The following is a 27,489-nucleotide window of genomic DNA, read 5'->3' as shown; positions in this document are numbered from 1 at the left end:
GAGCGCAGGCGCATCAACCACTACTGTCTGTCTCTCAATGTCGTCACTCTCCAGGCGCAGTTGCTACCGTACGGACGTCATCGTTTCGCGCAAAAGATGGGGTTTGAAAGAAAATTGGGCACGCGGGAATGAGGTTTAACAACATGCGTACTGATATTTTCCATTATTTTCCATAATTTTGTTTCCGTATTTATTGAAGGATTTTTGCAAACTACTATGGTATTTAATAGATTACTAGTTAGTATTCCTGCTCTCTCTTATTATCCTGTTTACTTCCACCACTAGCTTCTGGCGGCTGCTTTTGTTATATGTTCCCTTTTGATGCTTGTCATTATTTGATGCTGTTTCACAGATAGGCGTGCTTTACAAGAAGTAAACTGAAACTCACATGAGTCAGAATGCCAAACAGACGATTTTAAGTTTAGCAATCGTAAATTGCATCTGTAAAATTTTTGTAATAGTAAATCATATAAAAATGAATGCTAGTGAGAATACAGATCATTAATACAATAAAAATAAAAGTTTCCTAGAGCCAATTGTAGGTGAAAGCCAACTACCACCAGGGGTAGCTGTGCGCGCACTAAGTAGTAATAGTTTAGAACAGTATACAATGATGGGCGTATAAAAGAGGTGCAACTCTAAGAATGCTGTGGTCTCATAGTTCATGTTTGTTTATTTATTAGGATTTATTTACCGCCTTTTTGAAGGAATTCACTCGAGACGGTGTACAGTGTGAATAAATCAAACATGAGCAATAGGCAATTTCAGCAGTAAAAATATTCAAATAACAATAGGGAGTATGGCATAGTATACTATTTACAGTGTTGTAATAGAACGTTTTTGACAGAGAAGGGTATAAGCAAAGATGGAACATATAGATAGGTAAGAGGAGTTAGAAAATAAGGTGACTAATTTAAAGAACAGTACACGAGGTCAGAGAGATGGTTAAATATTATCCCAGCTAGGGTTGGAGAGGGCTTGAGAAGTGTTTCTTCTATTATTTTAAATTTCTGTAGGATACACTGTGCAGTACAGATACATAGAAAAAATTCTTGCTTCATGGAGCTTACAAATCCAGGTATGACACAGGGATAGGACAAGTAATTTATAATAAACATGTTTTATGTGAGAGAGTCAGAGTTTCTAAAAACAATCCCAAATAGTTGAATCTTTAAGCAGGACATGAACACGCCAGAGATGGCGCAAGATGCACCAAGTTAAGAAGGCTGTGTTAAGGGAAACAGTATTATGCAACTTGGGTGAATCTCTTCATAAAGGTGGTTATTAAATCTCAAGAAAGAAAGTGTGGCATCCACAGTTAACAATGGAGAAGAAGGGCACAAGTAGCAGCTTGTCAAACAAATGGAGATTATAAGGAGGGAGACGAGTGCATTTGTAGGTGAGAAGTAATTTAAACCAAATGCAGAAACAGCCAATGTAGTAGAGTTGTGAGGCAAGTGGTAACAGTTAAAATGAGGCTGAAGGAAGAAAAGTCATGCAGCTGAATTTTAGATAGATAAAGAGAAAGGTAGCTCAGTAGGAGACCTGTGAGGGTGTGACAAAAGCATGGATAAGGGTTTTGATATTGTGTTTAGAAAGGTCGCTTTTCAAATTTTCAGGTCATCCATATTGAATATGGATGAGTTAAATTAGTAGTGTTTCTTAATCCTATCCTGGAGGTATACTTATCAGATTTACAGAATTGCAACAATTAATATCCATGAGCATGCAGGGGTCATCAGCTGAAAATTCTCCTAATTTAACCTGTGATTCGTCTTCTAGCTTATAGTGTGTAGTGCTGAAAATCACTGATAAGTGCCTGACTGCTCTCGACTCTAACTGTTCTTCCATAGCCACACACGTTTTAGGCACCTAAATTTAAGTGTATTGTGAAAATAACATTCCTGAATTTTGTATGGAGCACCATTATTCTGTAATTGCATAATTCGAAACCATGCCCCTGTTCCGCCCCGAAACACCCATGACCCTCCCATATCCATGCCCCTATTTGTGGATTGCGCGTAAATTTTAGGTGCGGATCCCACACCTAACTTTATGCATGTTGGTTCCAATTATATCTAAGTAATGCCAATAATTGCTTGTTAAAAAACCAATTATTGGCACTAATTGGATCATTATTCTATTAAATTGTGCATGCATATCTGGAAAGCACCTCAATTTGCATGCAAAAGTTTGAGTGGCCTTTATAGACTCAGGGGGAGGGGGTTTTTCATCCCTTGAATAGGGATTGCACCCACTTGTCCTGAGCACACTCCACCCAGTCATGTGTTGATTACATTTAGACTTCCCGAGAGATGATGTCTCAGACAATAGGAGCAGAGATTGGCCCTTATGAAATTTCTGATCATGCACTGATTTGGGTGGAATGGTGTGCTCCTGGTACTCAAAGAGGGATTTATTACTGGAAGTTTCCAGTGGATTTATATGAAGATGGGGGATTCATAAAGCATCTTAAATTGTTGGAAAGATTATAAGACTGTGACGGGGTGTATGTCCCGTCACGGGGAGGTGGATTGCTACAGAGACCTTAGACCACTTCAGACCAGGAGGAGATAAGCTTGTGGACAAAGACACATAGGCATTTTTGATATGACATCTAAATCTGATTTTTGGATGTTTTACAAAAAACGTCCAAAAATCCAGTAGCAAACATGGCCATTTTCAAGCCAGTAAAATGTTGAACTTTTTGTTTTTAAAGTGGCCATTTGCTATATGTTTTTGTGCTCAGTGCATCTATCTTTTCGGACCATTTTGGAAAACCCATCCAAGGAATAAATGCACAAAAACAAGCCATTGGGATGTATAGGGGGCCAGCATTTTTAGTAGCCTGGCCACATAGACATCCCATCAGAGCAGTGGGGCACCCTAGGGGGCACTGCAGTGGACTTCACATAAAAGGTCCCAGGTACACATCTCACCATTACCCCCCTTATATTGTATGGTGAGCCTCCAAAACCTGCCAAAAACCTACTGTACCCAACTGTACACCACTAAAATAGTCTTACGCCTGCAGATGTCAACTATATGTAGGTACAGTAGGTTTTTGGTGGGTTTTGCAATGTTCATACTTTCCACAGCAAGTGTACCAGTTAGAGTGGGATATGTGCTGCCCTTCCTCTACAGTGCACTGTACTGACCACTAGGCTACTCCAGGGACCTGCTTGTTGCCCTAATAGGAGTGGCCATAACATCTGAAGCAGTCATAGAGGCTGTTTCTTTCACTTCTTTGAGGGGTGGGAGGGGGTCAGGGACCACTGGTAGAGTAAAAGGGAGTCATGCCTTAATCCTGCCAGCGGTCCTCTGATCATTTAGGACACCTTTTTGTGACTTAGACGTGATTGAAACCGGTCTAGACCATAACGTCTAACTTTTAGCCCTGGACGTTTTTGCTTTGTTCCATTATGGCAGAAAAGCGTCCAAGTTTTGGGAATGCCAAAATCACACCTCCTTGTGATTTGTATGCACTGCAGAGAAAAACTTTTCAAATCTGAGTTTTGAAAATCGCGATTTGGACATTTTATTTATTTATTTGTTGCATTTGTATCCCACATTTTCCCACCTTTTTGCAGGTTCAATGTAGCTTACATTATTCCGTAATGGCGATCGCCATTTCTGGAATGAGAAATACAAAGTAGTATTACATTAAAGTTCATAAATGTTGAAGTAAATTATAAAGTAAGTTAGATAAACAGTTCTTCCATATCATCAAGCAGATCAATCCATAGACTGGTGGGTTGTGTCCATCTACCAGCAGGTGGAGATAAAGAGCAATCTTTTGCCTCTCTATATGTGGTCACGTGCTACCAGGAAATCCCCAGTATTCTCTCTGTCTAGCAGGTGTGTGGTCACACACAGCAGCTCTGGCTTGGTCTCCATGCCTATTAATTTAGGCTGGGTTGAGGGCTCTTCGTGAGCAAGTGCAAACCTGGTGGTGCCAGGTCCCTCCTTTTCTCCCCCTCCCGCTGGCTCCATAAAAAAAAACAAAAACATAACAATCTTGAAGCAGAAAAGATTTTACGTGCAGCTGCTCACTGGGACACAATTCGTTGCAGCTCGGAGCAAGAAGCAGGTAATTTTACCTTTTCCTAGCGGGCAGGGGGTTCCCCGAACGTTTCCCTCGTGGATCATGGCGTCGGATGGTAAGGACGCGAAAAAGCGCTCCCCGGACCGTGATTGCGCAGCTAGTGGGGAGGCGCGGGGATCGGAGGCAGAGAAGCCCTTTTTGGGCGCCCTTCCGGACTTTGCTGATTTAGCCGGTTTTTCCTCCGCTGGGGCTTCTCAGCCAGATGTGGTGCGTTTTCTCAAAGGGGTTAATCACCTGCGCCCTCCTCTACACTTGATAATGCCTACATGGAATCTCAATCTGGTGCTGCGGGCCTTGCAGAAGCTGCCCTTTGAGCCATTATCGCGGCTCTCTGAAGGACCTGACGTTGAAAGCAGTCTTTTTGGTGGCAATCACTTCAGCCAGGAGGGTTTCCGAGCTCCAGGCGCTCTCATGTAGAGAGCTGTTCCTGCGGTTCATGGAGGCAGGAGTGTCTATTCGCCCAGTGACTTCCTTCCTGCCCAAGATTGTTTCTCGCTTCCATGTGAATCAGCAGCTTTGTCTACCCTCCTTCCATAGGGAGGATTATCTAGAGGAGTATTGTGCTGTCAGATGCCTGGATGTTAGATGAGTTATCATCAGATACTTGGAAGTGACCAACGATTTCCGGAAGTCGGATCACCTGTTCGTGCTGTTCGCGGGCCCCCATAGGGGGCTGCAGGCATCTAAACCTACCGTGGCACGTTGGGTCAAGGAAACGATTGTGGCGGCTTATGTAAATCACTTGTTTACGCTTGCCAAAAATGCTAGGACTAGGGGGCAAGCAATGAAACTACTAAGTAAATTTAAAACAAACCATAGAAAATATTCTTCACTCAATGTGTAATTAAACTCTGAAATTCATTGCTAGGGAATGTGGTAAAAGCAGTTGGCTTAAAGTACAGCAGAAAGCACCAAGAGCCTTCAGAAACGGGACACAGTTCCTTTTATTGTCCTGCATTGGACAATCGGTTTTACAATAAAAGGAACTGTGTCCCGTTTCTGAACGCTCTTGGTGCTTTTTGCTGTACTTTGGACTTTGTTCTATACTTTGGACCTTCTCTGTGTTGTTGCAAAAGCAATTAGCTTAGCAGGGTTTAAAAAGATTTGGATAATTTCCTAAAAGAAAAGTCCAAAAGCCATTATTATGGTAGAATTGGGAAAAACCACTAATTATGTCTAGGATAAGCAGCATAAAATCTGTTTTACTGTTCTGGGATCTTGCCACGTACTTGTGACCTGATTTGACCACTTTTGGAAACAGGATACTGGGCTTGATGACCTTCAGTCTGTCCCAGTATAGCAACGCTTATGTTCTTATGTTATTATGACTCCATGTATGCGGTCTTAGGCAAATACAGATTTACAAGATGTTTTGTGGATGCAATAATCAAGCGGTGTTCCCATCCCTGAGCTCAGCTTAATGTACATGGTATACAATCTGTGATAAGCAGCATAAAATGTACTGTTTTAGGATCTTGCCAGGTTATTTGTGACCTGGATTGGCCACTGTTGGAAACAGGATACTGGGCTTGAGGGACCTTCGGTCTGTCCCAGTATGGCAACGCTTATGTTCTGATGTTCTGATGATTAGGTGGGTAGCATATCATGCCTATGTTTATTACCTGACCCTTTCATATGCTGGATACACCTGAGCTCACTAAGCTGGTCTGTGGATCTGGTGATACCATAACAACAATGATGTCATAATCGATTATCTGTAAGGCTTCCTTGCTGTTATACACTAGACTCTTATGTTGATTTGATTCACTGGATTACTTCATATTTAATTCAGGTTTGTCATGCCAATTAGTTTTATTTGGAATTAGGCTCAAGGTTCGTTATATAGGAGCCAGCTCATTGCTGAGATGGTAATTGCTGAGCACTGACGAAAACAGAGGAAATCCTTTGCAATCAGCAGCAGCACACAACCACAGCAAAGGAGGCAAGGATCACACAGATGATACTTAAAGTTAGAATCCTTTATTCACATCCACAGACTCGACACAAGCCTGGGTTTTGGCCAAAGGGCCTGCCTTAGGAGTCTCTTATCGGATGTAATGGTAGTGTATAATGTTTCTGTTGTCCATAATTATTTATTAATAGTTTTGTCAACACACAGCTGGACAATCTCTCACGTGCCAAAGTTTTCACTGTTTCACTGTTCATTTATGCTACTGTGCTATTTTCACTCCTCTTTTTTTGTTTGATTATTTGCTGAGGGAGTTTGATTATTATTTTGCTCATTTTCAAAAGAGAAGGACGTCCATCTTTCGACATAAATCGGAACATGGACGTCCTCCCAGGGACGTCCAAATCGATATAATCGAAACCTGATTTAGGACATCTCCAACTGCACTCCGTCGCAAGGATGGTCAAAGTTTAAGGGGGCGTGTCGGAGGCATAGCGAAGGCGGGACTTGGGCATGCCTAACACTTGGACGTCCTTGACCCATAATCGAAAAAAAACAAGGACGTCCCTGACGAACACTTGGACGTTTTCACCCGGACCTGTTTTTCTTATTACTAAGGCACTAAAAGATGCCCAAAATGACCAGATGACCACCGTAGAGAATTGAGGATGACCTCCCTTTACTCCCCCAGTGGTCACTAATCCCCTCCCACCCTCAAAAAACATCTTTCAAAATATGTCGTGCCAGCCTCAGATGTCATACTCCGGTCCATGATAGCACATGCAGGTCCCAGGATCAGTTTTAGTGGGTACTGCAGTGTACTTCAGACAGGCGCACCCAGGCCCATACCCCCCCTACCTTTTACATTTGTGGAGGAAACAGTGAGCCCTCCAAAACCCACCACAAACCCACTATACCCACATCTAGGTGCCCCCCTTCACCCATGAGGGCTATGGTAGTGGTGTACAGTTGTGGGGAGTGGGTTTTGGGGGGCTCAGCACACAAGGTAAGGGAGCTATGTACCTGGGAGCAATTTATGAAGTCCACTGCAGTGCCCCCTAGGGTGCCCGGTTGGTGTCCTGGCATGTCAGGTGGACCAGTGCACTACAAATGCTGGCTCCTCCCATGACCAAATGGCTTGCATTAGGATGTTTTTGACACGGACGTCTTTGGTTTCGAAAATCGCCGAAAGTCAGAAACGTCCATGTCTAGGGACGACTAAATCTAGGGACGTCCAAATTTAAGGATTTGGACGTCTCTGACAGTATTTTCAAAATGAAAGATGAACGTCCATCTTTTTTCAAAAATGCGGGTTTCCCCGCCCCTGGATTTCGCCGTTTTGCAAGGACATCCAAATCGCAACTTGGACATCTCTTTTGAAAATGCCCCTCCACATCCCCTATTTTACCTTTGGGACTGTTTGAAAAAAACACCAAATCCTTTATAGTTCCTTCCAGTGGGGTTTGGCATTTTTCAAACAGTGAAAACTTTGAAGCGTGAGAGATTGTCCAGCTGTGTGTTGACAAAACTACTATAATTATGGACAACAGAAACATTGTACACTACCGTTACATCTGATAAGACTCCTGAGGCAGGCCCTTTGGCCAAAACACAGACCCGTGTTGAGTCTGTGGATGTGAATAAAGGATTCTAAATTTAAGTATTGTCAATGTGATTCTTGTCTCCTTCGCTGTGGTTGTGTACAATTGCTCAGCACTACTATTTAGAATGTCCTTTGTACAGTTTGTGAATCAAGACCTCCACTTGCTCAGTCAGCCAAGGGATGGGGAGGGAGTGTTGTTCATCACTTAAGAATGATGCTTGGATGTTGAAAGTTAGGGCAATTGGTTCTAAGGCTCCAAAGGGAGCCAGCCCAGGTGATTCTTGGCACTGTGATGACCCAACTGAGTATGTCTGGTGGGAAATAATAAAATATGAAAAAAAAATCCCCAATTAGTTGAGAATCAAGGCTCCTGGTGCCAGATTCCAGCCTGTTTCTGAATTAGCGGGCAAGAAAAAGGAGCAGGTAAGAACTTCCAGGTTTAAAAAATTCACACATAAATTAGGTAAAAATAAAATTGGTGTAGTGGTAGGGTAAATATACCACAGTAGGATCAATGGGAAGGAAAGTGGGGTTGAGAAAGGGAAATGGAACTTGATATACCACCTTTTGGTGGTATTTTGCAACTACATTCAAAGCGGTTTACATATATGCAGGTACTTATTTTGTACCTGGGGCAATGGAGGGGTAAGTGACTTGCCCACAGTCACAAGGAGCTGCAGTGGGAATCAAACCCAGTTCCCCAGGATCAAAGTCCGCTGCACTAACCACTAGGCTACTCCTCCACTCTGGGGCAGGGGAGAAGCAAACTGTAACACATAGTTCTGGAACTGATGGGGATATCCAATGAATCTGTGATGGGGCGGGGATATGGAAGTGGTGGAGATGGATAGCACACTGTGATGTTAAGTAGTCAGCGTGGACAGCTGTTAGGGCAGAAAGCTCTGCCTGTTTTCACACCAGTAGAAAACTGAGCTAAGTGGTTGGAGTCCTGCCTTCAACCCATGGAGTAGTTCTGAGCAAATGAAAGTGTGCAAGCTAGAGTGTTTGCTGACAGTCTAAACCCTATACCTACAACCTTTTCCCTCAGGACCGGATTCCTTCTTAGGACTCCTAAAGGGGCACTGGAAGTCCAGGAAAGCATCCCTGACAAATTGAGGGCTACAAGGTTAAGCTGCGAGTATTGGAAGGAATCTCTGACGTCTTTAACCTTGAAGTAAGTAGTATCTTTGTGCTTGTAAAGATGACACATTGAAATACTGTGTGAACTGGATTACTTGACCTGGACTGGACTGGATTATGTTATTGAACCTGAAACCAGCCTTCCTTGTCTGAAAGAAAGAAGCTGCACCTTCTGTTAAATCCTGTATTTCTGTTAAGTATGTATTAGAATAAAACCGAGCTTGAAATTCTGAACAGAGTTTAACTTCTGCTTGCAGGAGCTCCCAACCTGATAATAGCAGACTGTGATGAATATATATTTTTTTTATTTGTGCATTTATATTATATTGGACCAAGTAGATTGCAAAATAAAATTCGTAATTAAAACATAAAACAATATAAAACGTAATAAATAAAATTGCATCACATCTCTTGAAGCATAAAAATAAAACAGACCATAAAAACAAATTATCAAAATTAAGCCCCAGTCACAAAAGCTTGCCCAAATAAGTAGGTCTTCAGACCCTTCTTGAAACTGTTGGTGTCACTTTCTGTACACAGTGCAAGAGGTATCCTGTCCACTACTTGGAGCCCATGATAGGAAAAACACACACTTTTTTCTCTTCAAAATGTATGGGGATAGACAGAAATCTGAAGGATAGTGGTAGAAATAGTGGAGGAAATGAGGGATGAACTGTGAATCAAGTTGGCAGTAATGGAGATAGATAGTAGACTGTGATAGTAATATGATGGGAAACAGATTAGAAGGACTGTGGTGATGGTAGTGGTACAATAACATATTGAACAGCATCTTCAGCTCAATATTGAAACATATGAGTACAGTACTTTTTGAACATAAAAATTGCCATACTGGTTTAGAACAAAAGTCCATCAAGCCCAGAATCTTGTTTCCAACAGTGGCCAATCCAGGTCACAAGAACCTGACAAGATCCCAAAACAGTACAGTACATTTTGTGCTGCTTATCCTAGAAATAAGCAGTGGATTTTCCCCAAGTCCATTTTAATAATGGTCTATAGACTTTTTCTTTAGGAAGCCATCCAAACCTTTTTTAAACACCGCTAAGCTAACCGCTTTTACTACAGTCTCTGGCAGCGAATTCCAGAGTTTAATTACACATTGAGTGAAGAAATATTTTCTCAGATTTGTTTTAAATTTACTTCTTTGTAGCTTCATCGCATGCGCCCTAGTCCTAATATTTTTGGAAAGAGTAAACAAGCAATTCACGTTCTACCTGTTCCACTCCACTCATTATTTTGTAGACCACTATCATATCTCCCCTCAGCCGTCTTTTCTCCAAGCTGAAGAGCCCTAGCCACTTTAGCCTTTCCTCATAAGGAAGTCGCCCCATCCCTTTTATCATTTTCATCGCCCTTCTCTGTACCTTGTCTAATTCCACTATATCTTTTTTGAGATGAGGTGACTAAAATTGAACACAATATTTGAGGTGCAGTCACACCATGGAGCGATACAAAGGCATTATAACTCCTCACTTTTGTTTTTCATTCCTTTCCTAATAATACTTAACATTCTATTTGCTTTCTTAGCCGCCGCCACACACTGAGCAGTGGGTTTCAATGTATCATCAACGATGATGCCTATATCTCTTTCCCGGTCGGTGACTCCTAATGTGGAACCTTGCGTAACGTAGCTGTAATTTGGGTTCCTTTTTTCCACATGCATCACTCTGCACTTGCTCACATTAAACGTCATCTGCCATTTAGATGCCCAGTCTCGTAAGGTCCTCTTTTAATTCTTCACAATCCTCTTGTGCTTTAACAACTTTGAATAACTTTGTCAGCAAATTTAATGACCTCGCTAGTTACTGCAATCTCTAGATCATTTATAAATATGTTAAAAAGCAGCAGTCCCAGCACAGACCCCCGGGGAACCCCACTATCTACCCTTCTCCATTGAGAATACTGACCATTTAACTGTACTCTCTGTTTTCTATCTTTTAACCAGTTTTTAATCCACAAAGGGCACTTCCTCCTATCCCATGAGTCTCCAATTTCCTCTGGAGTTTTTCATGAGGTACTTTGTCAAACGCCTTTTGAAAATCCAGATTCACAATATCAACCAGCCCACCTTTATCCACATGTTTGTTCCCCCTTCAAAGAAATGTCATAGATTGGTGAGGCAAGATTTCCCTTCACTAAATCCGTGTTGACTTTGTCTCATTAATCCATGCTTTTGAATATGCTCTGTAATTTTGTTCTTTACAATGGTCTCTACCATTTTGCCTAGGACCGTCATGCTGACCGTTCTATAATTTCCAGGATCTCCTCTGGAACCTTTTTAAAAAATCGGTGTCACATTGGCCACCCTCCAATCTTCCGGTACCATGCTTGATTTTAAAGATAAATTACATATTAATAACAATAGTTTTGCAAGTTCATTTTTCAATTCTGTCGGTGCTGTGGGATGAATACCATATGGTTCAGGAAATTTGCTACTCTTCAATTTGTCAAATTGCCCCATTACATCCTCCAGGTTTATAGAGATTTCATTCAGTTTCTCTGACTCGTCAGCTTTGAATACCATTTCTGGCACTGGTATCTCTCTCAAATCTTCGGTGAAGACTAAAGCAAAGAATTCTTTTAATCTCTCCAGTATGGCTTCGTCTTCCCTAAGTGCCCCTTTCACCCCTCGGTCATCTAGTGGTCCAAGCGATTCTTTAGCCGGCTTCTTGCTTTTAATATACCTAAAAAATTTTTTTACTATATGTTTTTGCCTCCGATGCAGTCTTTTCAAAGTCCCTCTTGGCCTTCCTTATCGGCGCTTTGCATTTGACTTGCCATTCCTTATGCTGCTTTTTATTATTTTCAGTCAGTTCTTTCTTCTATTTTCTTTTAGCTCTAATAGCTTCCTTCACCTCACTTTTTAACCATGCCACCTGTCGTTTGGTCTTCCTTCCTTCCTTTTTTAATACACAGAATATATTTGGCCAGGGCTTCCAGGATAATATTTTTGAACAGCATATACACCTGATGTAAATTTTTGACCTTTTCTCCTATACTGTGCAAAATATAATGATAGCACAAGCAAGAGATGGTGTTAGGGGGTATAACTAGGGCAACTGCATTTGACCCCCTAGCCAGAGAGAACCCCAGGCCAGTCAGAAGCTGAAGAAGGTGCAGCCTGTTAGTAAGCTTAGGGGTCCCCTCCCAAATTTCTGCCTTGGGCCCCAGCCATATCTAACACCAGCTCTGCCAGGTTGTACATTTCAAATCTGACATATTCTAATCACAAAATAGAAAAATAAAATTATTTTTTCTACCTTTTGTTGTCTGGTCATTTTATTTTTCAAATCATGTTGGTTCCAGGCTCTGGTTTCTACATCCTTCTGTCTTCTCTTAACTCACTCACCAAGTTCTCCTGTCCATTTGATATTTTTACTCTCTCCATGTCCACTATCCATCTTCTTCCATCTCTGTACCTCTATCTTCCTCCATGTTTAGTATCTCCCTTTCTCTATGTCCCTATATTTCCCTGTCCAGCTTCTCCCCTCTCTTCATCCCCAGTACCAATATATCTCTATCCTCTCTGACTCTACCCCATCCAGCTTCTCTCCCTCTCACTCCCTCCCCTTTCCATCATCTGGTTTGCTTGCTTGATTCCCTGCCTGCCTGCCCACCCGCCCTCCCTCCCGCTGTAGGTTCAGTATTTGATCCCCTTTTCCTTCATCTCCTTGGTCTGGTAACTCTGTTTCTCTTCCCTCCCTCCTTGTACTGTTCCAGCAGTTCTCTCCCTTCCCTTCAGCTCCCCTCCTCCCTCCCACAACTTCAGCAGCTCTCTCCCTTCTCTCCAGCCCCTCCTCCTCTTCCTCCCACGTCCAACAGCTCTCTCCCTTCACTCCAGACCCTTCCTCCTCTTCCTCCCATGTCCAGCAGCTCTCTCCCTTCCATCCAGTCCCCTCCTCCTCTTTATCCCACGTCCAGCAGCTCTCTCCTTTCCTTCCAGCCCCCTCTTCCTCCCAAGTCCAGCAGCTCTCTCCCTTCCATCTAGTCCCCTTCTCCTCTTCCTTCCATGTCCAGCAGCTCTTTCCCTTCTTTCGCCCCCTCCTCCTCTCACATCCAGCAGCTCTTTCACTTCCATCCAGACCCTCCTTTTTATCCCATGTCCAGCAGCTCTCTCCCTTCCCTCCAGCCCCCTCTTCCTCCCAGCAGCTTTCTCCCTTCTCTCCAGACCCCTCTTCCTCACACATCCAGCAGCTTTCTTCCTTCCATCAAAATCCCCTCCTCTTCCCCGTCCAGCAGCTCTCTCCCTTCCCACCAGCCCTCCCAAGCCCAGCAACTTTCTCCCTTCCATCCAGATCCTCCCTTCCTTCTCTCCCTCCCACATCCAGCAGCTGTCTCCTTTCACTTCAGTCTCCTTCCTCCTACAAGTCCAGCAGCACTGTCCCTTCCCTCCTCCCCCCCACGTCCAGCACTTCTGCTTTCCCTCAATCCAGCCTGCCCCAATCCAACATCCTTCGATGCCTTTCCTCCCGAGGGTCTGGGCCATCCGGGAGCATTGCCTGCATTTTTCTGCTCCTCCCCGCTGTTGCCGTGGTGTCTGCAGCTTTCTTTTTTGGGTCATCGCTGGCAGCGATTCACACAGGCATTTCCCCCTGCCGTGTCCATCCAGCCCTCACATAAACAGGAAGTCGCATCAGAGAGGGCCAGATGCGGCAGAGCAAATGCCTGTGTGAATTGCTGCCAGCAACAGCCCGAGAAAGAAAGCTGCAGGCACCGCGGCAGCGGTTGGGAGGAGCAGGAAGAGGGAGGCAACGATGCCGGCTGGCCGGACTTGTACCCGCAGGAGGAAAGGCAGCGAGAGATATTAGATTGGGGGTAAATAGGGTGTGCCTTGGGCATGAGGGGTGGGCCCAGGCCCACCTAGGCCCACCCGTGGCTACCCCCCTGATATGAGAGAGGACTATGCAGCTTCCTTGGGTGGCATGTCTTGCATTCCTGCTTTGACTGTCCCTGAGGTATCCTTGCACAAAAACTCTCTGAATGAAACTTCAGTTGTAGTAGCTTGAAATGCAGATGGCCAAGCTGTGAAAGGAAATTGGTTTCACACCCTTAAGATTTCTCTCTACTCTTACAGTGCACAGGAGGTCCCATTCATTGCTTTCCTAAGCCAGAGATGTTATAGGACAGAGTTATAACTAAGAGTTCCTTGCTAAGGGGTCATTTTACTAAGCTGCAGTGAGCGCTAGTGTGTGCTTACCACAGCTTAAAAGGATTTACTGCAGGACATGCTCAGGTATCCTGAAATTCTAATCTGCATGCACAAATTGTGCACTAAAATATTTTAATTTGTCTGCAGGGGGGCCATGTCTAGGGGGGCGAGAGTGGGCATTTCTGTGCTAATCAGCACAGCTACATTACTGCATGTTAACTGCAGGTTTCATGTGTGAGTCCTTACCGCCTACAAAATAGGTATTGATAAGTGTTCACATGTTAATTTTTTTTAATGGCCACATACTAATGACAGCATCAGCACCTGGCCATTAATAGAGCAAGTGGAAAATTGGCCATTTTCTGGCTGCAATAAAAATGACCTTTGTGCATAGGAAAACCCCATGTAAGGCATGCTAAGCCCACTTTCTACCCCAGCTTAGTAAAAGGACTCCTAAACAAGTTTGATTAGATGTTTCTGTTATCAAGCTGATACATGATAGTACTCTGGCAAGAATATAAATTGCAGTCTTACCACCATCTGTGATATTATATAAAAAAGATATCTGCACTATGCTTTGGTGACAGTGTGACATTCACATCATAATTCTGTTTAGTAATTAGTAGGCAGTATTCTGTAGGATGAGATTATGGTATGCTTAAAGAAATGCTATGGCCTGTGCATAGTGGAGGAGTGGCCTAGTGGTTAGAGTGGTGGACTTTGGTCCTGGGGAACTGGGTTCGATTCCCACTGCAGGCACAGGCAGCTCCTTGTGACTCTGGACAAGTCACTTAACCCTCCATTGCCCCAGGTACAAATAAGTACCTGTATATAATATGTAAGCCGCATTGAGCCTGCTATGAGTGGGAAAGCGTGAGGTACAAATGTAATTAAAAAAATATACTATTAAGTACAGTAGTACAAACATTAGGGGAGATTTTCAATACCTTAGGTGGGTTTAGTGTGAATAGAGGCAGCTGGGCCAGTTCAGGGGTAGTGGCACCCTGAGCCAACTTGATTTAGCTGCGCCCCCCCCCCCCCCCCCCCCAGGTTTAGCATCTGTTCTCACGATTCAGTCTCTCTTTTCCCCTCCTTTGTCCCTCTTTCTGCAGGTCCGGCCCTGCTTCCTCGCCTCTCTCACTCCCCTGTGGTCTTGTAAAGTTTACATCAGTCGCCCACAGCAGCAGCAGCAGCAGCATGACGTTTACATCAGTCGCCCGCAGCAGCAGCATGACAGACTGACTTTGGACAACCCATCTTAGGACAGCCCTGGGTCTTCCTTTTGCCGCTTCCTGCCCACAGGAAATTACATCAGAGGAGACAGGATATGGCAGAGGGGAGACCCAGGGGCTGGCTGAAGGCAACCGATGTGAACTTTATAGGACCACAGGGGAGTGAGAGAACAGTGTTGGACCCACGAGGGGGGCTGTAGAAAGAGAAGGGGAGAAATCGGACCTGGAGGTGGTGGAGAAAAGGTTTAACTTGTAGCCCAAGTGAGGTCAGAGGTTGGGTATTTTGCTACCCTTTAATCGCCAGCACCCTGGGCCAGAGCCTCACTTGGTCTAATGGTTAAGCTAGCCCTGAGAGGCATTGTTGCTCTACAAGGTGTGTATCTTTCATTTCAGCTGGGATAAATATTGTGCACACTTCTACGTAGGGGTAGATTCTATATAGGGCCCCGATGCATTAAAGTCCTGGTTAAAAAAACATGAGCGTTAAGATTCATGGAAGAAAGTGATTTCCCAAAAACGAGCGATGGTCAAACAAAATAGCATTCAAATGAGCTGCACACACTATTCTACAGGTCGATGCATGGAAGTCCTGGAAGCCAGTTGAAATCCACAGTAGCGAGGTTGTTAGCACATGTGCCTAAAGCACCCAGTAAGCGCTGCTGCTGTTATACACATGTCCAAGAAAATTGCATCATAGACGTGCCTCCAAGGTGTGTATGATATGCATCAGGCCGTAAGGCATGGACGTGGTGAAGTGTCACAAAAGCTTAAAAGTCCACGGTTTCTACCGGTCTGCCGACTACCATTTGCACTGCTGTGCCGTGTTCAGTGCTTTGCATTGCTGCAGAATAGTGTGCTTTTGCATTTTTCTGCTCTCTTGTGTTGCTGAGTGTGAAATATTTTCCCCTTTTCCCACAATTTGGCGAGAGGCTTCCTTGGTGAGGTTTTGGGGGTGTGAGGGTATCCTTTAGCTTTTTCCCAGGGTGGGGGCAGTGTTTATATCATAAAGGCCATGAAAATGTGCAAACCATACGTATTTCTTGTTTTATTATAAGCTGTTTTGCTCTCCTTGAGTTGAAAGCAGACTTAAGAGTTGCAGGAGAATTATAAATGTGCTTTTTTTCCTGGTAAATACCTTTCTAAGGTTGTATAAATTTGTGGTTTGACATTTTGGCCTATGCTAACTTGTGATAAGTTGCTGGTCAGCAAACTAAGAGCCAGAGACTCCTATGACTAAGGACGCCTGCTGTATCCAGATAAACAATCAGAGGGAGAAGTAAGGGGTGTGGGTAACACTGTAGGTTAAACCAAAGGGTAGAGGGGCTGGTATGATGACTGGGCATACCAAGGACATTAGGTCAACTCATATCAAATAAAAACTTACGCTTTATATGACAGATTTTAAACTGTCAGAAGCTGGAAAAGGCTGGAACTGGATTTTTGCCATAAAAGGAACAGAATATTCTGCAAAGATGCATATTCATTAGGTAGGAAGGGTAATTATAATCATAGGCGGTCGGTGGCCCAACTGTTTGGGGAGGCTAAAGGGGGTGGGGTTAGGGGTGGGGCCAGGGGTGGAGCTTAAATCCATAATTGTCTAATAAAACATAGAAAATAAAAATAAAAGTCACAATTAATACCCTTTATTAAATTTAGATATTAGATATGTATCATATGTCAAAGAATAAAGTGGTTGCTCAAAGCATATACTAACCACAATCGCTCAACTGCAAAACACTATGCACAACTTTGTGCAAAAACACACTCAGAACCTTACTGTACCATAAATATTACACTGGGCAGAACCTAATACACCAATATACCACCCATACGGAAAATGCAGACCGTCAACAATATGAAACAAGGGATCATATCACAATTCTCATGTAGAGCCACAAAACACTCTAATTCATGTTTAATGTGGGATAAAATGCCATAAATAAGTAAATAAATATAAACTTTTAATGTTGAGCACCTGATTCTCAAAGTGGACATATTCCAAACACTATAATGAAAATAAAATGATCTTTTCTACCTTTGTTGTCTGGTGACTTTTTCTGATCATGCTGGCCCAGTATCCGATTCTGCTGCTATCTGTCCTCAGTGCAGGTCAGGAAGTCATCCTCGTTAAATATCTCCCTGGCAACCAAGGACACCTCTAGCCAACCCCACTCCCCTGCTCTCCCAGCAATAAGGTAAACAAATTAAAGGGCTTTCACTGCAGCTCCTGCTGTGAGGATGGAGGTAAATCAACAATTTAAACCCCTCAGGGGGGAGGCTTAGCTTCTCCAAGCCTCTTATACTGGGGCGCCTATGATTATAATTAAGATAATGACGAAAGGAAGAAAAAAGTATTTAACAGGAAACAGAACTGAGGATGGCAAGCCTCAATGTGCCTACACTAGCAGGTGGACATATTGACAGCTCCCAGGGAAAAACTCTGTTTTTATTTGCTACGTATTATACTGTATTGGGACTTAATTTGTTACTATTTCAATAATTATTGATTGTCTTCTTTGATAATTTGAATAAACATTTATTATGTCTAATAGTTATTTAGTAGCCAGAGTTTTTCTTGCCTGGAGAGTAAAAGATTTACTCTTTTAGAATGTTATGTCTGTTGCAGAGGCAAGACAGAAGTGAACAAGTGTGCACCATCGAGGTTGCTGTTTTTCTGTGGTAACTTGCCATCTTTCACTTGTTTTTCTTATCACGTTCATCGTTGCTGTTTGCAGGGTGATGTTTGGTGCATCCCCTGTGGTTCTCCTCTGGATAGTGTGCTCTAACATTTTCCCCCTCTAGGGAAAAGGTTTGGGGGTCTGCTAACATACATCATGGTGTGCCCCAGCAGGAGGAGGAGAAGGAAATAGAGGCCCAAAGTGGAGGCTCGAAGTTCTGGTGCATCGTGTCCGTGAAGAATTTGGCCGCCTTTTTAAAAGGTCTTGGCTTTCCGTAGGCCATAAAAATAAGATCTGGAGAAAGATAGCCGAGGATGTGAGTGCCCTAGGTGTCCAGAGGTGCACTGTGGAGCAGTGCAAGCATCAGTGGCAAGTTTTCCAAGGGCTCGTCAATCTAAGGCACACAAGCTGTGAAAGCATGCGAAGAGTACCAGGGGGAGGCCCTCGGTGTGGCTTGAATCTGACTCCCCTGGACAAGGCTGTGTAGCCCACCATCAGCAGGTAATGGGCCTGCATGGTGGCGTCGACATGTCAGAGGATTCTATCAATGAACTGGAAGGTGAGTTGTGTTTGTCGTGTGTGAAACAGGGTAGTACTGGTCAGTTTATTTATTTATTGTATTTGTATCCCACTTTTTCCCACCTATTTGCAGGCTCAATGTGGCTTACAAAAACCTATTATGGCATCGCCATTCCAGGAGACAGGTACAATTGGTGTTACAATAAGATCATGGATGAGGAGAAAAGAGCAGAATAAAGTTATAGAAGGATGACTGTCAGATTAGGGTGAAGTGGTAAGGTGTTATGATAAGCTATGGATTCTTTTTGTAGGTCTTGTTGAAGAGATAGGTTGTCAATGATTTACAAAAGTTAGTTATTTCATTGATCGCTTTCAAGTCAGTTGGTAGTGCATTCCATAGCTGCGTGCTCATGTAAGAGAAGCTAGTCGCATGTGTTAGCTTGTACTTTAGTCCTTTGCAGTTGGGGAAGTGCAGATCAAGGAATTTGCGGGCTGATCTTTTAGCATTTCTGGGAGGCAGGTCCACGAGGTCTATCATGTAGCTCGGGGCATCTCCATGGATGATTTTGTGAACAATCGTGCAGATCTTGAACGTGAAACGCTCTTTGAGTGGGAGCCAGTGAAGTCTTTCTCTTAGGGGTTTTGCGCTTTCATATCTTGCTTTGCCAAATAGGAGTCTGGCTGCGGTATTCTGGGCTGTTTGAAGTTTCTTGATAGTCTGTTCTTCGCAGCCTGTGTATAGTGCGTTGCAGTAATCCAGGTGACTTAGCACCATTGACTGTACCAGGCTACGGAAAATGGATCTCGGAAAGAAAGGTTTTACTCGTTTGAGTTTCCACATGGAGTGGAACATCTTTTTCGTTGTATTCTTCACGTGGGTTTCGAGTGTAAGGTTTCGGTCAATGGTAACTCCCCAAATTTTCAGGTTGTTTGAGACTGGAAGAAAAAAGTTCGGTGTGGATATGGTGGTGAAGTTACTTGTGTTATGCTGTGAGGTGAGTATAAGACATTGTGTTTTTTCTGCGTTGAGTTTTAACTGGAATGCATCAGCCCAGGAGTGCATGATTTGGAGGCTTTGATTGATCTCGTTGGTGATTTCCTTTACGTTGTGTTTGAATGGGATATAAATCGTGACATCGTCTACGTATATGTAGAGGTTGAGGTTATGGTTGGCTAGTAACTTAGCTAAGGGTATCATCATTAGGTTAAAGAGGGTTGGTGAGAGGGGGGGATCCTTGGAGGACTCCACATTCAGGTGTCCATGGGGCTGAAATATCTTCGTTCGCTATTACTTTATATGATCTTGTGGTCAGGAATCCTCTGGTTGGTGGTGGGGGTGGTGAGAGAACAATGGGGTGCTGGTCATGATCAAACTGGCTTGTGTTTGGCTTTGTAGGGGAACATCTGGAGGCTTCCACAGGGTGCCAGGGCATGGAGCCCCACTTACCTGCATGGAAGACAGAGAGGATGGTGAGTAACTTGATGCCTGTGTGCCGTGGGGATGTTGGAATGGAATAGTAGTAGTGGTGGTTGATGGGGCACCTGGGCGTTATTCAACTGGATTTTGTTTGTTTTTGTAGGAGGACATCTGGTGGCGGGCAGTTCCACAGGGGTGCCAGGGCCAAGAGCACCATGTTTCAGCCTGGATGACAGAGAAGAAGGTGAGTACAGAGGGGCCTGTGTGCTGCGGGGATGTTGAAATAGGGTAGTAATGGTGTGTGTGATTTTTACCCTTTCATTTGTTCCGGCTAAGGGGTGTGGCCTCTAACACCCACCCAGGAAGGAGAGGATAAGGAGCGAGCAGAGGGAAGCAGTGACCCTTCAGCTCTTTGCTTTAGCCCCGCCAATTGTTGATGAGGAACCTCAAAATTGCCTTCCTGCCCCTCTTCCTGCTGAGCCATGGCAGGATCGGTGCAAGCTGTGGGAGAAGCAGGAGGAGTGGAACTCTGGTGTCAATAGACTGCTGTCAGATGTAGCTGGTCATGTACAGTGTTTAAGATGCCTTATGCAATCAGATGCAACTCATGTCAGATGCACAATGTCAACAGCTGAACTTGGTAGGCAATGCACTATTGGAGGAGTTGCAGGAGTCCAACAAACGGGTGGAGAACCTGCTCCAGGGGTTGCATGAGCAACTCGAAAGGCAGCAGCAGCAGCAAGCCGAAAGGTATTTTCAGGAGCAGCAGCAGCAGCAAGCTGAATGGCATTTTCAAGAGCAGCAGAAACAGTTCAAGATGCTGTTTCAGAGCCTCTGCCAGGAGCTGAGGGAGCTGCGGTGCGAAGGCTTGCATGATGACCCCGCAGGCAATTCCCAATTCTTTCTGTCTGATGCGTACATAATATTCCCCCCACCCATCATGTGCACATCTAATTGTCTTCGCCCTTGTTATTTTTTCTCTAAGCAGCAATGTATACCACCCAGTTTACATTCACGCCCTTAAATCCCAGCCATGCTCCCAATTTTAAGTATCTCCCATGACCAATATATACATATTATTCCTCCCCACCCATTGTCTATATGTGTATAGGTCACCGAGACAGTCTACCTGCCTTCATGTCGCCTCGACCGGTCGTTTCCTCAAGCCCTTCTGTGCTCAGATACAGTACATTGTGAATTGTTTTGTAGGCCATAGTGTTCCCCCAACTGAAAGCAACATCCACTAACACTTGTCTTTTTGTGCCCACACAGGAAACTCCATAGCCATACCCTATGTCGCCTGTCAGAGCTCCCCCCTCCAAACAGCAGGTAGGGTAATGTACTTATGTGTCCCCTGCAATATTCAATGATGCCCCCATACTATTCAATTCACTGGTTTGCAACATGCACTCCTAATGGTTCTTTCTACCTACAGGGCCACAAGCTGGTCCAACAGTCCTGCCTGATAGCGTGGGACACAGTGAAGATCTTTAAAAGTTAAGTGCCAAAAAACTGGGTGCTAAGCTAGTGTTCTATACTGGCAGAGATGCGAGCCAAATCTGTGTTAGAACGCAAGTGCAACCTCTATGGTTGGTGTAAATGGTGGCACCTAATTGCAGCAGTTGGGTGCATAAATGCAACTATTCTATAAAGTGTGCGTAAGAATAGTCAGAACCAGGGTTGCCAGATGGGAAAAAGAAAAATTCCCAGCCCAAAAATAGCCCAAGCTGTCCGCTATCTGAGGAGCCAGGGAAGAGGGGGTGTCCCACCAGTACAAGTGCGCTTGCTGTTTTTACCTCCTCTTCCCACATGGTCACTCTCGTACTAGCAGGGCTGATGATGAGTCAGCTGATGACCTCATCACCCGGCCTCATTCCGGCTCCAAATTTGACCAATAGGGTGAGTACTACAGACAAAGCCAGAGCCAGAACCAACCGGCATGGCCCACACAGATACCCAAAACCTGCCCAAAAAGTCACAACCTGTGACTGGAAAAGTGCCCGCAGAAACTTTTTAAAAAACGCCCAACTCTGCAGGAAAACCGCGGAGTTGGAAATCCTGGTTGAAACACCCCTGACACTCCCATGCCCTTCCCACATTAACGCCCCCTTTGCATTTGTGTGCAAGAGAATTTAAGTGCGCTGTTTAATTGCACTGTTACTGCCAATTATTGATATTTATCGCCAATTAGTTAATTATATTACATGCATAACCGACCCTATTCTATAACCATGTGTCCATTTGCACGTCTAACTTTGGGCAACAATTATAGAATTTGGGGGATATTGTGCACTGGAAAGGGTGTTTCAGGGTTAAAGGGTGTGCTGATACAGTATATACATATGCTCTAATTTCATTCTTGGTTCATATCTAGGTAAGGACGTAAAAGACTTGAAGCAGTTCAGCATAAAGTAATGAAAATGTTATGGGGTTTACATCACAAGACATATGAGGAGAGACTTGAGAACCTGAACATGTATACTCTGGAGGAAAGGAGAGATGGGATGATATGATACAGACAGTCAAATATTCGAAAGGTATTAATCTACAAACAAACCTTTTCTAGAGACGGCAGTGTGGTAAAATAGAGGATATGAATTGAGGTTGCAGGAGAGCTGATTCAGCAATAATGTCAGGAAGTACTTTTTCACAGAGAGGATGATAAATACCTGGAATGCCCTCCCGTGGTTGGTGATGGAGATAAAAATGGTAACGGAATTCAAAAATGCATGGGATAAACACAAAGGAATCCTGTATGGAAGGCATGGAACCAAACAAGCTTAGCAGTGATTAGATTGCAACACCAGTAATTGGGAAGCAAAGCCAGTGCTGGGCAGACTTCCATGGTCTTTGCCCTGATTGTGGCTGCACAGATTTGGATGAGCTGGAGTGGGGCTTTGATGACAACTTCAGTAGTTGGAGAACAAGCCCAGTGCCGGGCACACTTCTATTATCTGTGCCCTAAAAATAGGAAGGACAAATCAAGTTCAAGTATACATATGTAGTATTACATCATACCTTATACCAGTGTTTCTATTTGAGCCTGCAAATAGGTGGGAAAATGTGGGATACAAATGCAATAAATAAATAAATTTAGGTCCTGTTCAAAAATCAATGACACAATCAAAGTGGATCTTACTGCTGTTTCTTCTAAGGTTTGTTCCAGTATAGCTGATATATTATGGGTATCCAAATTTGCGTTTTGAGGTTGTTGTTCTTTCTCCATTTCTCCTTTGGGAATAGAAAGATAATATAACTTATTTATAGGCGGAACTGTTTCAAGAGGCATCTTTAATACTTCATTAAGATATCTTTTAAACATATCATATGGAGTAATCCCAAGTAACTTAGGAAAATTCAGCAAACGCAAATTTAGTCTCCTATTAAAGTTTTCAATCTGTTCAATTCTTTTTTGGATATCAGTGTTATCTTTTATCGCAGCTAGTTTAAAGTCCTGTAAAGAATTGACATTCTTTTGCATGTTTTGTATTTTTTCAGCTATCTCTGCTTGTAACAAGTCCACTTTAGTATCTAACTCTATAAGTTTATTATTAAAGGCACGAACTTCACCTGATGTTTGCTGGAGGGTTAAATCCATTTCATTCAACTTTTTCCATATCATTCCGAGATTTACCTCCTGTTCTTTCTCCGAGGCTCCTGCCTCTACTCTCCATGTCTCCCGTAACGAGTCCAGCCCCTCACAGGAGCCCGCTGCCAAAACACTTCCGGTAGGCTGTAACACTCCTCCTGGAGCCGTCAGCGACGCCGGACAAGGAGGTTTCAATGTTGCTGGTGGTGAGAGCGATATTTCCTCTCCCAGCAGGGACTCTGCTTCCCCAGAAGTTCCTGCTATGGGATCCGTATCTCTTTTTTCATGGGAGACTGGTGCGAAAAACCGCTCAAGCCCCGGTTGTGACGATGAAGGAGTCGAAGTAGGTGGGGGAACTACTCTCATCAACCCCTTACGTTTAGTATGGGGCATCTTTAAGCAAGAAAACGTTCTTTCACCGGTCGGCACTTCAGAGCTGCTTTCAGCACGTCTTGTTATTCCGCCCTCACCTTGTGGAGTTAAAAGTCACTTCTGACCAAGGTTTCCTACACAGAGACAGCTTTCAGACCTCTCTGGGAGACACCATATGCATTAGCCGTGTGACCACAACTTGCTGTACTGTATATTTGTTTCCTTGGGAAGCACAACACCAACAGCAAACCATGAGAAACCTTTATGAAATTGCTAACTTTTTATCAGTGGGGGGTGGGGCAATAGACTGATTTCACCGATATTGTAATCATGCCAGCTGCCACTACTGAGAGGAGCTACATGAACAGAAAGTCCTTCTGCTCTCTCAGTATGCAGGTAACTTACTCTGCCAAACATCTCATAACAGTGTTATGGAAAAGAACCTGGGCTCCTGCCATGAGTCTTTCATCCTTTGACAATCAGCCTTTGCACATCTCTTTTTTTAGTAACTCTTCATTAGCAGAACAGACTGCAACCATAACAATAAAAAAAAAGATTTCAAGCCAGATAACAGTCATGATGGTCCATTTCTTTATAGATCTAGCGTATGTTACATTCAGATCCTATTTGAAGACACAGTTTTACCTATTATCCTTCAGGGAGCTGGGTTTGGAGTTTGTTGAATAATGGTGGACTTCTATACTATACTAAGGGGCTTATTTTCAAAGCACTTAGACTTAAAATGTTCCATAGGTTACTATGATGGGCATTTTCGATATGACGTCTAAGACCAGCAAAACGTCCAAAATTCAAGTGGGGAATATAGCCATTTTCTAAACAGAAAAACATCTTTCTTTCTTTTTTTTCAAAAATGGCTATTTACTAGATGTTTATGTGCTCTGTGCGTTTATCTTTTGATCCATTTTCAAAAACAAAACGTCCAAGTGAAAAATGCACAAAATCAAGCAATTGGGATGTAGAAGGAGCCAGCATTCTTAGTAGACTGGCCACACAGACATCCCAGGAGAGCAGTGGGGCACCCTAGGGGGCACTGCAGTGGACTTCAAATAAATGCTCCCAGGTACACATAACATACATAGTAACATCTCACTGTTACTCCCTTATCTTGTCTGCTGAGCCTCCCAAAACCCACTACCCCCAACTGTACACCACTACAATAGCCCATAGGGTGAAGGGGGCACCTATATGTGGGTACAGTGAATTTCTGGTGAGTTTTGGAGGGCTCACAGTTTCCACCACAAGTGTAACAGGTAGGGGGAGGTATAGGCCTGGCCCTACCTGCTGCAGTGCATTGCATCCACCTCTAGACTACTCCAGGGACCTGCATGCTGCTGTAATGGATCTGAGTATAACTTCTGAAGCTGGCATAGAGGGTGTTAAGTAATGTTTTTAATCATATTTTTGGAGGAGGGGATTAGTGACCACTGGAGGAGTAAGGGGAGGTCATCCCTGATTCCCTCCAGGTTCATCTGGTTAATTAGAGCACTTTTTGTGGCTTATTTGTTAATAAAATAGGTCTAGACCAAAACATCCAACTTATAGCCCTGGATGTTTTTGTTTTGTTCCCTTATGGTAGAAAAACGTCCACGTGTTAGGAACACACAGATCCCGCCCTTAACACACCCCTGACACATACCCCCTTGTGATTTGAATGCACTTCTGACAGATTTCACAGTTCAAAAATACCAGTTTGGATGTTTTTGTGAGTAAAACGTCCAAATGCAGATTTTTGCCACTTTTTGAATGTTTTTCTCTTTTGAAAATGAGCCCCTATGTAACTTTGTAAGTCTAAGTAGTTTGAAAATATGCTTCCACCTAAAAGTGTGTTGTGTGTTTTATTCTTAAGTATAACTGATTTTGGGGCTCATTTTTGAAGCAAACATCTAAAAAATGGCATAAAAGGCAGATGGATGTATTTCTCACCCAAAAACATCCAACAAATATAATCAAACAAAAGAAAAAAAACGATCCAACTTGCTAGTATGTTTAGATCGGGATGTCTCCAGAGTGGACGTTTCAGGGGCATGATGAGGGCGTGACATGAATGGTCTTACAGAATGAACGTCTCCAGCTCATAATGGATAGCAAAACATTTTCCTAGTGGCGGGAAAAAAACATACAAAATTAGATCTGATATAAAAGCATCTAGGGTAAGATCAAAGCTGTCTTTAGACCCATTTGCAAATTTGTGGAGTTGGAGAGTGGAGGAAGTGCTAGTTTGAGAAAAAGTTGAGAGTTGCTGAGTGCTGTGTTACTGTGTGTCTCCCTAGTTTGAACCTTAAAAGACCTGCCAATTTTGGACGTCTCCAACTGCTTTCCGTTGCAGGGATGGCCAAAGTTCAAGGGGGCGTATTGGAGGCGTAGCGAAGGCGGGATTTGGGCGTGCCGAACACTAGGACGTCCTTGACCCATAATGGAAAAAAAGGACGTCCCTGACGAGCACTTGGACGACTTTACCTGGTCCTGTTTTTCTCACGACCAAGGCACAAAAAGGTGCCCGAAATGACCAGATGACCACCGCAGAGAATCGGGGATGACCTCCCATTACTCCCCCAGTAGTCACTAACCCCCTCCCCCCCTCAAAAAATATCTTTCAAAATATTTTTTGCCAGCCTCAGATGTCATACTCAGGTCCATCACAGCAGTATGCAGGTCCCTGGAGCAGCTTTAGTGGGTGCAGTGCACTTCAGGCAGGCGGACCCAGGCCCATTCCCCCCTACCTGTTTTGTTTGTGGAGGAAACAGTGACCCCTCCAAAACCCACCACAAACCCACTGTACCCACATCTAGGTGCCCCCTTCACCTGTAAGGACTATGGTAGTGGTGTACAGTCGTGGGTAGTGGGTTTTGGGGGGCTCAGCACACATGGTAAGGGAGCTATGTACCGGGGAGCTATGTACTGGGGAGCAATTTCTGAAGTCCACTGCAGTGCCCCCTAGGGTGCCTGGTTGGTGTCCTGGCATGTTAGGGGGACCAGTGCACTAGAAATGCTGGCTCCTCCCATGACCAAAGGGCTTGCATTTGGTTGTTTCTGAGATGGATGTCCTTGGTTTCCATTATCGCCGAAAATCAGAAATGACCAAGTCTAGGGATGACCATCTCTAAGGACAACCAAAATTTCAAGATTTGGACGTCCATGACCGTTTTATCGATACGAAAGATGGATGTCCATCTTCTTTTGATAATACGGGTTTCCCTGCCCCTGCATCAGGACATTTTGCGAGGACGCCCTCATCAAAACTTGGATGTCCCTTTCGATTATGCCCCTCCACGTCTCCACAAGATAGCTAGCAATACAGATGTTTGAATTTGATTATGAGCTACATGTGTAGACGTTTTGTGGAGATTGATCTTCAATGATGTATAGTTTTTGTGATAATCCCCACCTTCCTATAATGGTTCTTTTAGTGGGAGGTGGCTTTTCATCTGCTCTCAGCTTTCAATACCCAACTGTTTTGCTCTTCATTCTCTCCTCCTAGTATCAGCCAACTACACCTAGGAAGCCTTGATCCAGATGGACTCTGCTTTTGCCATAGTCTGCAGGTAAGCACAGACCCCTCATCCAACCCTTTCCCTTCTGTTAGGAAGCAAACCTGAGACATGCTCTGCCCTAAGTATCTGCTAACCAAGGACTCATTGCTTTTTGTAGGTCCTAGATGCAGGACAGGATAGAGCACTGGCACTGGTCAGCAGGAACACAAGGGACAACAGTGGACTGTGATACTGATACTGTTTCCA

General features: G+C 43.9%; 1 protein-coding gene across 1 annotated transcript; it reads left to right on the top strand.

Annotated features, from left to right (window-relative positions):
- Positions 1 to 59: 59 nt before the first annotated feature.
- LOC115470415 lies at positions 60 to 27,489 on the top strand. Its single transcript, XM_030203588.1, has 7 exons — positions 60 to 133; positions 8,666 to 8,791; positions 19,750 to 19,823; positions 19,934 to 20,014; positions 21,043 to 21,099; positions 27,231 to 27,294; positions 27,401 to 27,489. The coding sequence occupies exons 1-6, from the start codon at positions 129 to 131 to the stop codon at positions 27,248 to 27,250; spliced, it is 363 nt and encodes a 120-aa protein (XP_030059448.1). The 5' UTR covers positions 60 to 128; the 3' UTR covers positions 27,251 to 27,294; positions 27,401 to 27,489.

Source organism: Microcaecilia unicolor, chromosome 5 (assembly GCF_901765095.1).
Source record: "Microcaecilia unicolor chromosome 5, aMicUni1.1, whole genome shotgun sequence".
NCBI classification, from domain to species: Eukaryota; Metazoa; Chordata; class Amphibia; order Gymnophiona; family Siphonopidae; genus Microcaecilia; species Microcaecilia unicolor.
The sequence above is the reverse complement of the archived record's forward strand: the minus strand, read 5'-3'. Positions and strand labels throughout refer to the sequence as shown.